The 12,394-nt window shown below is 50.3% G+C and overlaps 1 protein-coding gene across 1 annotated transcript in view; it reads right to left on the reverse strand.

The window, feature by feature from the left end:
• The window catches only part of polr1d (RNA polymerase I and III subunit D), a 31,850-nt gene that overhangs the window by 14,953 nt on the left and 4,503 nt on the right, over positions 1-12,394 (reverse strand). The window contains exons 2-4 of the mRNA XM_055927829.1: positions 5,663-5,760; positions 4,502-4,578; positions 3,175-3,257 (exon numbers count right to left, since the gene is read on the reverse strand). Of these exons, the coding sequence (XP_055783804.1) occupies positions 3,175-3,257; positions 4,502-4,578; positions 5,663-5,760 (258 nt within the window). The remainder of the gene's footprint in view (positions 1-3,174; positions 3,258-4,501; positions 4,579-5,662; positions 5,761-12,394) is intronic.

Here is a 12,394-nt window from a genome sequence, read left to right on the forward strand (position 1 = left end):
TCCCCACTACTGTTATAACAGTCCCCACTACTGTTATAACAGTCCCCACTACTGTTATAACAGTCCCCACTACTGTTATAACAGTCCCCACTACTGTTATAACAGTCCCCACTACTGTTATAACAGTCCCCACTACTGTTATAACAGTCCCCACTACTGTTATAACAGTCCCCACTACTGTTATAACAGTCCCCACTACTGTTATAACAGTCCCCACTACTGTTATAACAGTCCCCACTACTGTTATAACAGTCCCCACTACTGTTATAACAGTCCCCACTACTGTTATAACAGTCCCCACTACTGTTATAACAGTCCCCACTACTGTTATAACAGTCCCCACTACTGGTATAACAGTCCCCACTACTGGTATAACAGTCCCCACTACTGTTATAACAGTCCCAACTACTGTTATAACAGTCCCCACTACTGTTATAACTGATACAGTCCCCACTACTGTTATAACTGATACAGTCCCCACTACTGTTATAACTGATACAGTCCCCACTACTGTTATAACTGATACAGTCCCCACTACTGTTATAACTGATACAGTCCCCACTACTGTTATAACTGATACAGTCCCCACTACTGTTATGGGAAGTATGGAGGGGAGTATGGAGGGAAGTACGGAGGGAGTATGGAGGGAGTACGGAGGGAAGTACGGAGGGGAGTACGGAGGGAGTACGGAGGGAGTACGGAGGGGAGTACGGAGGGGAGTACGGAGGGGAGTACGGAGGGGAGTATGGAGGGAGTATGGAGGGAAGTATGGAGGGAGTACGGAGGGGAGTACGGAGGGGAGTACGGAGGGGAGTACGGAGGGGAGTACGGAGGGAGTACGGAGGGAGTACGGAGGGGAGTACGGAGGGGAGTACGGAGGGGAGTACGGAGGGGAGTACGGAGGGGAGTATGGAGGGAGTACGGAGGGAGTACGGAGGGAGTACGGAGGGAGTACGGAGGGGAGTATGGAGGGAAGTATGGAGGGGAGTATGGAGGGAAGTACGGAGGGAGTATGGAGGGAGTACGGAGGGAAGTACGGAGGGGAGTACGGAGGGAGTACGGAGGGAGTACGGAGGGGAGTACGGAGGGGAGTACGGGGGGGAGTACGGAGGGGAGTATGGAGGGAGTATGGAGGGAAGTATGGAGGGAGTATGGAGGGGAGTACGGAGGGGAGTACGGAGGGGAGTACGGAGGGGAGTACGGAGGGAGTACGGAGGGAGTACGGAGGGGAGTACGGAGGGGAGTACGGAGGGGAGTACGGAGGGGAGTATGGAGGGAGTACGGAGGGAGTACGGAGGGAGTACGGAGGGAGTACGGAGGGGAGTATGGAGGGAAGTATGGAGGGGAGTATGGAGGGAAGTACGGAGGGAGTACGGAGGGAAGTATGGAGGGAAGTATGGAGGGGAGTACGGAGGGGAGTACGGAGGGGAGTACGGAGGGGAGTACGGAGGGAAGTACGGAGGGAGTATGGAGGGAAGTACGGAGGGAGTACGGAGGGGAGTATGGAGGGAAGTACGGAGGGGAGTACGGAGGGAAGTACGGAGGGAGTATGGAGGGAGTATGGAGGGGAGTATGGAGGGAAGTATGGAGGGAGTATGGAGGGGAGTATGGAGGGAAGTATGGAGGGAGTATGGAGGGGAGTATGGAGGGGAGTATGGAGGGAAGTATGGAGGGAGTATGGAGGGGAGTACGGAGGGAAGTACGGAGGGAGTATGGAGGGGAGTATGGAGGGAAGTACGGAGGGAGTATGGAGGGGAGTATGGAGGGAAGTACGGAGGGAGTATGGAGGGGAGTATGGAGGGAAGTACGGAGGGAAGTATGGAGGGGAGTATGGAGGGGAGTATGGAGGGAAGTACGGAGGGGAGTACGGAGGGGAGTATGGAGGGGAGTACGGAGGGAAGTACGGAGGGGAGTATGGAGGGAAGTATGGAGGGAGTATGGAGGGAAGTATGGAGGGAGTATGGAGGGGAGTATGGAGGGGAGTATGGAGGGGAGTATGGAGGGGAGTATGGAGGGGAGTACGGAGGGAAGTATGGAGGGAGTACGGAGGGAAGTATGGAGGGGAGTACGGAGGGAGTATGGAGGGGAGTACGGAGGGGAGTATGGAGGGGAGTACGGAGGGAGTATGGAGGGAAGTACGGAGGGGAGTATGGAGGGAGTATGGAGGGAGTATGGAGGGAAGTATGGAGGGGAGTACGGAGGGAAGTACGGAGGGAAGTACGGAGGGAAGTACGGAGGGAAGTATGGAGGGGAGTATGGAGGGAAGTATGGAGGGAGTATGGAGGGAAGTACGGAGGGGAGTACGGAGGGAGTATGGAGGGAAGTATGGAGGGAGTATGGAGGGAAGTACGGAGGGGAGTGCGGAGGGGAGTACGGAGGGAAGTACGGAGGGGAGTATGGAGGGAGTATGGAGGGAGTATGGAGGGAGTATGGAGGGAGTATGGAGGGAAGTATGGAGGGAAGTACGGAGGGAGTATGGAGGGAAGTATGGAGGGAGTATGGAGGGAAGTACGGAGGGGAGTATGGAGGGAGTATGGAGGGAGTATGGAGGGAAGTATGGAGGGAAGTATGGAGGGAGTATGGAGGGGAGTACGGAGGGGAGTATGGAGGGGAGTATGGAGGGGAGTATGGAGGGGAGTATGGAGGGAAGTACGGAGGGAAGTACGGAGGGGAGTATGGAGGGGAGTATGGAGGGAGTACGGAGGGAGTATGGAGGGAAGTACGGAGGGAGTATGGAGGGAAGTACGGAGGGGAGTATGGAGGGAGTATGGAGGGAAGTACGGAGGGTAGTACGGAGGGAAGTACGGAGGGGAGTACGGAGGGAGTATGGAGGGAAGTACGGAGGGAGTATGGAGGGAAGTACGGAGGGAGCAAGGATGGAGTCCAGGGGGAAGAATGGGGGAGTATGGAGGGGAGTATGGAGGGAGTATGGAGGGAGTACGGAGGGAGTACGGAGGGAGTATGGAGGGAGTATGGAGGGAGCATGGAGGGAGCATGGAGGGAAGTATGGAGGGAGTATGGAGGGAGCATGGAGGGAAGTACGGAGGGAGTATGGAGGGAGCATGGAGGGAGCATGGAGGGAAGTACGGAGGGAGCATGGAGGGAAGTACGGAGGGAGTATGGAGGGAGTATGGAGGGAGTACGGAGGGAGTATGGAGGGAGTAGGGATGGTACCTGGAAGGTGTTGAGGACGTGTTGACAGACATCAGTGAGCTCATTCAGTCCTCTTCTCAAAGGTTCTACTGCTGGAACGCCACCTGGAACACACACACACACACACGTTCCAGGCAAGAACAACACCCGAGGCTGGTCAGCCGACACACATAGTTTCTAAAAGCTGTAGAGGCTACAGGATCACCACGTCACAGGACGTCCCACTGAAACCACACACCAATAGAATGACACGCTGTCTTTACTCCAGTATGTAGGCGGAGAGTCCTGATTGGAGGTGATTTCTATTCAGGAATGTCAGCGAGAAGATGCAGTCAGTGTTTCACACACACACGGTAGAGTGGGCGGAGGAGAGAAGAACAGAGTGGGCGGAGGAGAGAAGAACACAGTGGGTGGAGGAGAGAAGAACACAGTGGGTGGAGGAGAGAAGAACACAGGGGGTGGAGGAGAGAAGAACACAGTGGGCGGAGGAGAGAAGAACACAGTGGGTGGAGGAGAGAAGAACACAGTGGGTGGAGGAGAGAAGAACACAGTGGGTGGAGGAGAGAAGAACACAGTGGGTGGAGGAGAGAAGAACACAGTGGGCGGAGGAGAGAAGAACACAGTGGGCGGAGGAGAGAAGAACACAGTGGGCGGAGGAGAGAAGAACACAGTGGGCGGAGGAGAGAAGAACACAGTGGGCGGAGGAGAGAAGAACAGAGTGGGTGGAGGAGAGAAGAACACAGTGGGCGGAGGAGAGAAGAACACAGTGGGTGGAGGAGAGAAGAACACAGTGGGTGGAGGAGAGAAGAACAGAGTGGGTGGAGGAGAGAAGAACACAGTGGGTGGAGGAGAGAAGAACACAGTGGGTGGAGGAGAGAAGAACACAGTGGGTGGAGGAGAGAAGAACACAGTGGGTGGAGGAGAGAAGAACAGAGTGGGTGGAGGAGAGAAGAACAGAGTGGGTGGAGGAGAGAAGAACACAGTGGGCGGAGGAGAGAAGAACACAGTGGGCGGAGGAGAGAAGAACACAGTGGGTGGAGGAGAGAAGAACACAGTGGGTGGAGGAGAGAAGAACACAGTGGGTGGAGGAGAGAAGAACACAGTGGGCGGAGGAGAGAAGAACACAGTGGGCGGAGGAGAGAAGAACACAGTGGGCGGAGGAGAGAAGAACACAGTGGGTGGAGGAGAGAAGAACACAGTGGGTGGAGGAGAGAAGAACACAGTGGGCGGAGGAGAGAAGAACACAGTGGGTGGAGGAGAGAAGAACACAGTGGGTGGAGGAGAGAAGAACACAGTGGGTGGAGGAGAGAAGAACACAGTGGGCGGAGGAGAGTTGTGTCCTACGTACCTCGGGTCTGGATACGGAAGTTGATCTTGCTCTCAGAGGGGTGAGTGATGCTGTAACCACAGAAGTCCACATCCAGGCTAAACACACAGCAGAAACACACATGAAAACATATCCCTACGGTGAGGCATTACAGGAGTCGGCAATACAACGAAGGTTCAACCAGCCCACCTAAAGGACAAGGTGGACACCTACTGACAACACCAACACATCTCAGCGGCGGCTGTGGAGCGGGGACTAGGGGCTAAGGCTGGATTATGGCCCTGTATCAAAGGAGGTTGGTTGCCCAGAGTTAAGGGTCAGAGGTTAGGGATCAAAGACTAACCTGACATTGTAGCAGAGGGAGTTAGGGTTAGGTAATAACCTCTTCTTGACCTTGGTCGTGTTCCCCTGCTCAGACATCGCATGCATCAACCAATGGTTGCGTGCCACATCGGCACCAGATAGCAATAACATGTGGTTAGCTGAGAGGTGAAATACCTATCCAGGCGGTGTGAGATCTGGCAAGCGTCAGCAACGTCTGAGCAGAGGAACACACCACATACAGCGCAGGAGGCTGGGGTCAGGGGTCAGGTAATAACCTCTTCATGACGTTGTAGCAGAGGGAGTTAGGGTTAGAGGTCAGGGGTCAGGTAATAACCTCTTCATGACGTTGTAGCAGAGGGAGTTAGGGTTAGAGGTTAGGGGTCAGGTAATAACCTCTTCATGACGTTGTAGCAGAGGGAGTTAGGGTTAAAGGTTAGGGGTCAGGTAATAACCTCTTCATGACGTTGTAGCAGAGGGAGTTAGGGTTAGAGGTTAGGGGTCAGGTAATAACCTCTCCATGACGTTGTAGCAGAGGGAGTTAGGGTTAGAGGTTAGGGGTCAGGTAATAACCTCTTCATGACGTTGTAGCAGAGGGAGTTAGGGTTAGAGGTTAGGGGTCAGGTAATAACCTCTTCATGACGTTGTAGCAGAGGGAGTTAGGGTTAGAGGTTAGAGGTCAGGTAATAACCTCTTCATGACGTTGTAGCAGAGGGAGTTAGGGTTAGAGGTTAGGGGTCAGGTAATAACCTCTTCATGACGTTGTAGCAGAGGGAGTTAGGGTTAAAGGTTAGGGGTCAGGTAATAACCTCTTCATGACGTTGTAGCAGAGGGAGTTAGGGTTAAAGGTTAGAGACTAACCTCTTCATAACCATGTAACGTAGAGAGTTCCCCAGAGTGTGATCCTCCTCATGAAGAACAAACGTCACACAGCCCTCGTCTGCTCCATCAGCCTGCACCTAGAGACACAGATACAATCATCAGACCCTTAAACACACAGTCCTCTTCTGCTCCATCAGACCCTTAAACACACAGTCCTCGTCTGCTCCATCTAACACCCAGTACTCTACCCTGAACCTTAGTCACTAGCCGGCTAACACCCGGTACTCTACCCTGAACCTTAGTCACTAGCCGGCTAAGACCCAGTACTCTACCCTGAACCTTAGTCACTAGCCGGCTAACACCCGGTACTCTACCCTGAACCTTAGTCACTAGCCGGCTAACACCCGGTACTCTACCCTGAACCTTAGTCACTAGCCGGCTAACACCCAGTACTCTACCCTGAACCTTAGTCACTAGCCGGCTAACACCCAGTACTCTACCCTGAACCTTAGTCACTAGCCGGCTAACACCCGGTACTCTACCCTGAACCTTAGTCACTAGCCGGCTAACACCCGGTACTCTACCCTGAACCTTAGTCACTAGCCGGCTAACACCCAGTACTCTACCCTGAACCTTAGTCACTAGCCGGCTAACACCCAGTACTCTACCCTGAACCTTAGTCAGTCACTAGCCGGCTAACACCCGGTACTCTACCCTGAACCTTAGTCACTAGCCGGCTAACACCCAGTACTCTACCCTGAACCTTAGTCAGTCACTAGCCGGCTAACACCCAGTACTCTACCCTGAACCTTAGTCACTAGCCGGCTAACACCCGGTACTCTACCCTGAACCTTAGTCACTAGCCGGCTAACACCCAGTACTCTACCCTGAACCTTAGTCACTAGCCGGCTAACACCCAGTACTCTACCCTGAACCTTAGTCAGTCACTAGCCGGCTAACACCCAGTACTCTACCCTGAACCTTAGTCAGTCACTAGCCGGCTAACACTCGGTACTCTACCCTGAACCTTAGTCACTAGCCGGCTAACACCCAGTACTCTACCCTGAACCTTAGTCACTAGCCGGCTAACACCCAGTACTCTACCCTGAACCTTAGTCACTAGCCGGCTAACACCCAGTACTCTACCCTGAACCTTAGTCACTAGCCGGCTAACACCCGGTACTCTACCCTGAACCTTAGTCACTAGCCGGCTAACACCCGGTACTCTACCCTGAACCTTAGTCACTAGCCGGCTAAGACCCGGTACTCTACCCGGAACCTTAGTCACTAGCCGGCTAAGACCCGGTACTCTACCCGGAACCTTAGTCACTAGCCGGCTAACACCCGGTACGCTACCCTGAACCTTAGTCACTAGCCGGCTAAGACCCGGTACTCTACCCTGAACCTTAGTCACTAGCCGGATTTTTTTTTCTAATTTTGTCTGTCATAGTTGAAGTGTACCTATGATCTACCATTTGGATTTGGTAGATTTAACAGTCCGTTTATTGATGGGTGCCTGTCAGTAACCTGAAGAAGCAGTTTCATAAATGCTTTAAGTGCAGCGTCAGATGTTCCTATTTACACACATATCAGACCATTTTTTCACATCTTCAACATAGGAATCATTGCAAAAACCTCTAGTATGATCGGTTATACACTATATTAGGCCCAGTCTTATTAGGCCCAGTCCTAGATATGGCTATTATATTATGATCACTATGTCTGATGGGTGTGGATTCTGCTTCAGAGAAGATTTCTGCATCATTAGTGAAGATGTGGTCAATACAAGTGGATTATTTAGTTCCTGTGCTGTTTGTAACGACCCTGGTAGGTTGACTGATGACCTGAATCAGGTTCCAGACACTGGTTACAGTTTGAAGCTTTTTCTTGAGTGGGCAGCTTGATGAAAGCCAGTCAATATTTAAATCACCCAGAAAATATACCTCTCTGTTTATATCACATACATTATCAAGCATTTCACACATGTTATCCAGATAGTGACTGTTATCACTTGGTGGTCTGTAGCAGCTTCCCACCAGAATGGGCTTTAGGTGAGGCAGATGAACCTGTTAGCACTTGGTGGTCTATAGCAGCTTCCCACCAGAATGGGCTTTAGGTGAGGCAGATGAACCTGTTAGCACTTGGTGGTCTATAGCAGCTTCCCACCAGAATGGGCTTTAGGTGAGGCAGATGAACCTGTTACCACTTGGTGGTCTATAGCAGCTTCCCACCAGAATGGGCTTTAGGTGAGGCAGATGAACCTGTTAGCACTTGGTGGTCTATAGCAGCTTCCCACCAGAATGGGCTTTAGGTGAGGCAGATGAACCTGTTATCACTTGGTGGTCTATAGCAGCTTCCCACCAGAATGGGCTTTAGGTGAGGCAGATGAACCTGTTACCACTTGGTGGTCTATAGCAGCTTCCCACCAGAATGGGCTTTAGGAGAGGCAGATGAACCTGTTAGCACTTGGTGGTCTATAGCAGCTTCCCACCAGAATGGGCTTTAGGTGAGGCAGATGAACCTGTTATCACTTGGTGGTCTATAGCAGCTTCCCACCAGAATGGGCTTTAGGTGAGGCAGATGAACCTGTTAGCACTTGGTGGTCTATAGCAGCTTCCCACCAGAATGGGCTTTAGGTGAGGCAGATGAACCTGTTATCACTTGGTGGTCTATAGCAGCTTCCCACCAGAATGGGCTTTAGGTGAGGCAGATGAACCTGTTAGCACTTGGTGGTCTATAGCAGCTTCCCACCAGAATGGGCTTTAGGAGAGGCAGATGAACCTGTTATCACTTGGTGGTCTGTAGCAGCTTCCCACCAGAATGGGCTTTAGGTGAGGCAGATGAACCTGTTATCACTTGGTGGTCTATAGCAGCTTCCCACCAGAATGGGCTTTAGGTGAGGCAGATGAACCTGTTATCACTTGGTGGTCTGTAGCAGCTTCCCACCAGAATGGGCTTTAGGTGAGGCAGATGAACCTGTTATCACTTGGTGGTCTATAGCAGCTTCCCACCAGAATGGGCTTTAGGTGAGGCAGATGGACCTGTTAGCACTTGGTGGTCTATAGCAGCTTCCCACCAGAATGGGCTTTAGGTGAGGCAGATGAACCTGTTACCACTTGGTGGTCTATAGCAGCTTCCCACCAGAATGGGCTTTAGGTGAGGCAGATGAACCTGTTATCACTTGGTGGTCTGTAGCAGCTTCCCACCAGAATGGGCTTTAGGTGAGGCAGATGAACCTGTTATCACTTGGTGGTCTATAGCAGCTTCCCACCAGAATGGGCTTTAGGTGAGGCAGATGAACCTGTTACCACTTGGTGGTCTATAGCAGCTTGCCACCAGAATGGGCTTTAGGTGAGGCAGATGAACCTGTTATCACTTGGTGGTCTATAGCAGCTTCCCACCAGAATGGGCTTTAGGTGAGGCAGATGGACCTGTTAGCACTTGGTGGTCTATAGCAGCTTCCCACCAGAATGGGCTTTAGGTGAGGCAGATGAACCTGTTACCACTTGGTGGTCTATAGCAGCTTCCCACCAGAATGGGCTTTAGGTGAGGCAGATGAACCTGTTAGCACTTGGTGGTCTATAGCAGCTTCCCACCAGAATGGGCTTTAGGTGAGGCAGATGAACCTGTTAGCACTTGGTGGTCTATAGCAGCTTCCCACCAGAATGGGCTTTAGGTGAGGCAGATGAACCTGTTAGCACTTGGTGGTCTATAGCAGCTTCCCACCAGAATGGGCTTTAGGTGAGGCAGATGAACCTGTTAGCACTTGGTGGTCTATAGCAGCTTCCCACCAGAATGGGCTTTAGGTGAGGCAGATGAACCTGTTATCACTTGGTGGTCTATAGCAGCTTCCCACCAGAATGGGCTTTAGGAGAGGCAGATGAACCTGTTAGCACTTGGTGGTCTATAGCAGCTTCCCACCAGAATGGGCTTTAGGTGAGGCAGATGAACCTGTTATCACTTGGTGGTCTATAGCAGCTTCCCACCAGAATGGGCTTTAGGAGAGGCAGATGAACCTGTTACCACTTGGTGGTCTATAGCAGCTTCCCACCAGAATGGGCTTTAGGTGAGGCAGATGAACCTGTAGCCATATTACTTCAACAGTATTTAACATGAGATCCTCTCTAATCTCTACAGGAATGTGACTGAATATAAACAGCAACACCTCTAGTATTTATACAGTGTATTTATATATAGCTCACTAACATATATCCTGCTGTATATATCATTCCTAGTATATCTACTGTAAATATTGTACACAGATTGTAAATACACACACACTCTCTGTCTTTAGAATATACCTTCCTGTATTATTCCACTAACCCTACCATCCGTCCCCTAATTAGAGTAAACTAATAAACAATAACACGTAGGCTTCTACTTCCAGCTTATACATACTGTACACATTTTACAGACACAATCTATTTTACAACAGTTATATTTTATTTGTTTTTGGTCATGGCCTTCCTCTATATCTGATGTCCATCCAGTTTGATTTTTATTTGTAACTGTGCTATTTCATAAAAGTTCTGAACCTATACTACCGTTCAAAAGTTTGTGGTCACTTAGAAATGTCCTTGTTTTTGAAAGAAAAACATTTTTTGTCCATTAAAATAAACATCAAATTAATCAGAAATACAGTGTAGACATTGTTAATGTTGTAAATGATTATTGTAGCTGGAAACGGCTGATTTTTAATGGAATATCTACATAGGCGTACAGAGGCCCATTATCAGCAACCATCACTCCTGTGTTCCAATGGCACATTGTGTTAGCTAATCCAAGTTGATCATTGTACAAGGCTAAATGATCATTAGAAAACCCTTTTGCAATTATGTTAGCACAGCTGAAAACTGTTGTTCTGATTAAAGAAGGAATAAAACTGTCCTTCTTTAGACTAGTTGAGTATCTGGAGCATCAGCATTTGTGGGTTCAATTACAGGCTCAAAATGACCAGAAACAAAGCACTTTCTTCTGAAACTCGTCAGTCTATTCTTGTTTTGAGAAATGAAGGCTATTCCATGTGAGAAACTGCCAAGAAACTGAAGATCTCGTACAACGCTGTGTACTACTCCCTTCACAGAACAGCGTTAACTGGCTCTAACCAGCATAGAAAGAGGAGTTGGAGGCCCCGGTGCACAACTGAGCAGGAGGACAATTACATTAGAGTGTCTAGTTTGAGAAACAGACGCCTCACAAGTCCTCAACTGGCAGCTTCATTAAATAGTACATGCAAAACACCAGTCAACGTCAACAGTAAAGAGGCGACTCCGGGATGCTGGCCTTCTAGGCAGAGTTCCTCTGTCCCGTGTCTGTGTTCTTTTGCCCATCTTAATCTTTTCTTTTTAATTGGCCAGTCTGAGATATAGCATTTTCTTTGCAACTCTGCTGGCCCTTGAATGTACACAGAGAGCTAACAATAATATGCATGTCAATCTCTCCTGGCTCAAAGTGGAGGAGAGATTGACTTCATCACTGCTTATATTTATGAGAGGTATTGACATGTTGAATGCACCGAGCTGTCTGTCTAAACTACTGACCCACAGCTCAGACACCCATACAGACCCCACAAGACATGTCATCAGAGGTCTGTTTAAACTACTGACACACAGCTCAGACACCCATACATACCCCACAAGACATGCCACCAGAGGTCTGTCTAAACTACTGGCACACAGCTCAGACACTAATGGATACCCCACAAGACATGCCACCAGAGGTCTGTCTAAACTACTGGCACACAGCTCAGACACCCATTCATACCCCACAAGACATGCCACCAGAGGTCTGTCTAAACTACTGGCACACAGCTCAGACACCCATTCATACCCCACAAGACATGCCACCAGAGGTCTGTCTAAACTACTGGCACACAGCTCAGACACCCATTCATACCCCACAAGACATGCCACCAGAGGTCTGTCTAAACTACTGGCACACAGCTCAGACACCCATACATACCCCACAAGACATGTCACCAGAGGTCTGTCTAAACTACTGGCACACAGCTCAGACACCCATCCATACCCCACAAGACATGCCACCAGAGGTCTGTCTAAACTACTGGCACACAGCTCAGACACCCATTCATACCCCACAAGACATGCCACCAGAGGTCTGTTTAAACTACTGGCACACAGCTCAGACACCCATTCATACCCCACAAGACATGCCACCAGAGGTCTGTCTAAACTACTGTCACACAGCTCGGATACCCATGAATACCCCACAAGACATGCCACCAGAGGTCTCTTCACAGTCCCCAAGTCCAGAACAGACTATGGGAGGTGCACAGTACTACATAGAGCCATGACTACATGGAACTCTATTCCACATCAAGTAACTGATGCAAAAGTAACGGATGTGAAATGGCTAGCTAGTTAGCGGTGGTGCGCGCTAATAGCGTTTCAATCGGTGACATCACTCGCTCTGAGGCCTTGAAGCTGTGGTTCCCCTTGCTCTGCAAGGGCCGCGGCTTTTGTGGAGCGATGGGGGTGACTGTTGTTGATGTGTGCAGAGGGTCCCTGGTTCGCGTGAGGGGACGGACTAAAGTTAAACTGTTACACAAACAGTACAAGTAGATAAAACAAGTAATAAAAAAAACACCTTATGGAACAGTGGACTCTGTGAAGCACACACACACACACACACACTACTGTAGATCATAGGCGGAAATCCCAGGGGGGACGAGGGGGGGACGACCCCCCCATCCTGGGAAAAATATGACTTGTCCCCCCCAATATATCACTGTAAACATAACTTTGTAATTTC

Source organism: Salvelinus fontinalis, chromosome 6, assembly GCF_029448725.1.
Source record: "Salvelinus fontinalis isolate EN_2023a chromosome 6, ASM2944872v1, whole genome shotgun sequence".
Taxonomy (NCBI): Eukaryota; Metazoa; Chordata; class Actinopteri; order Salmoniformes; family Salmonidae; genus Salvelinus; species Salvelinus fontinalis.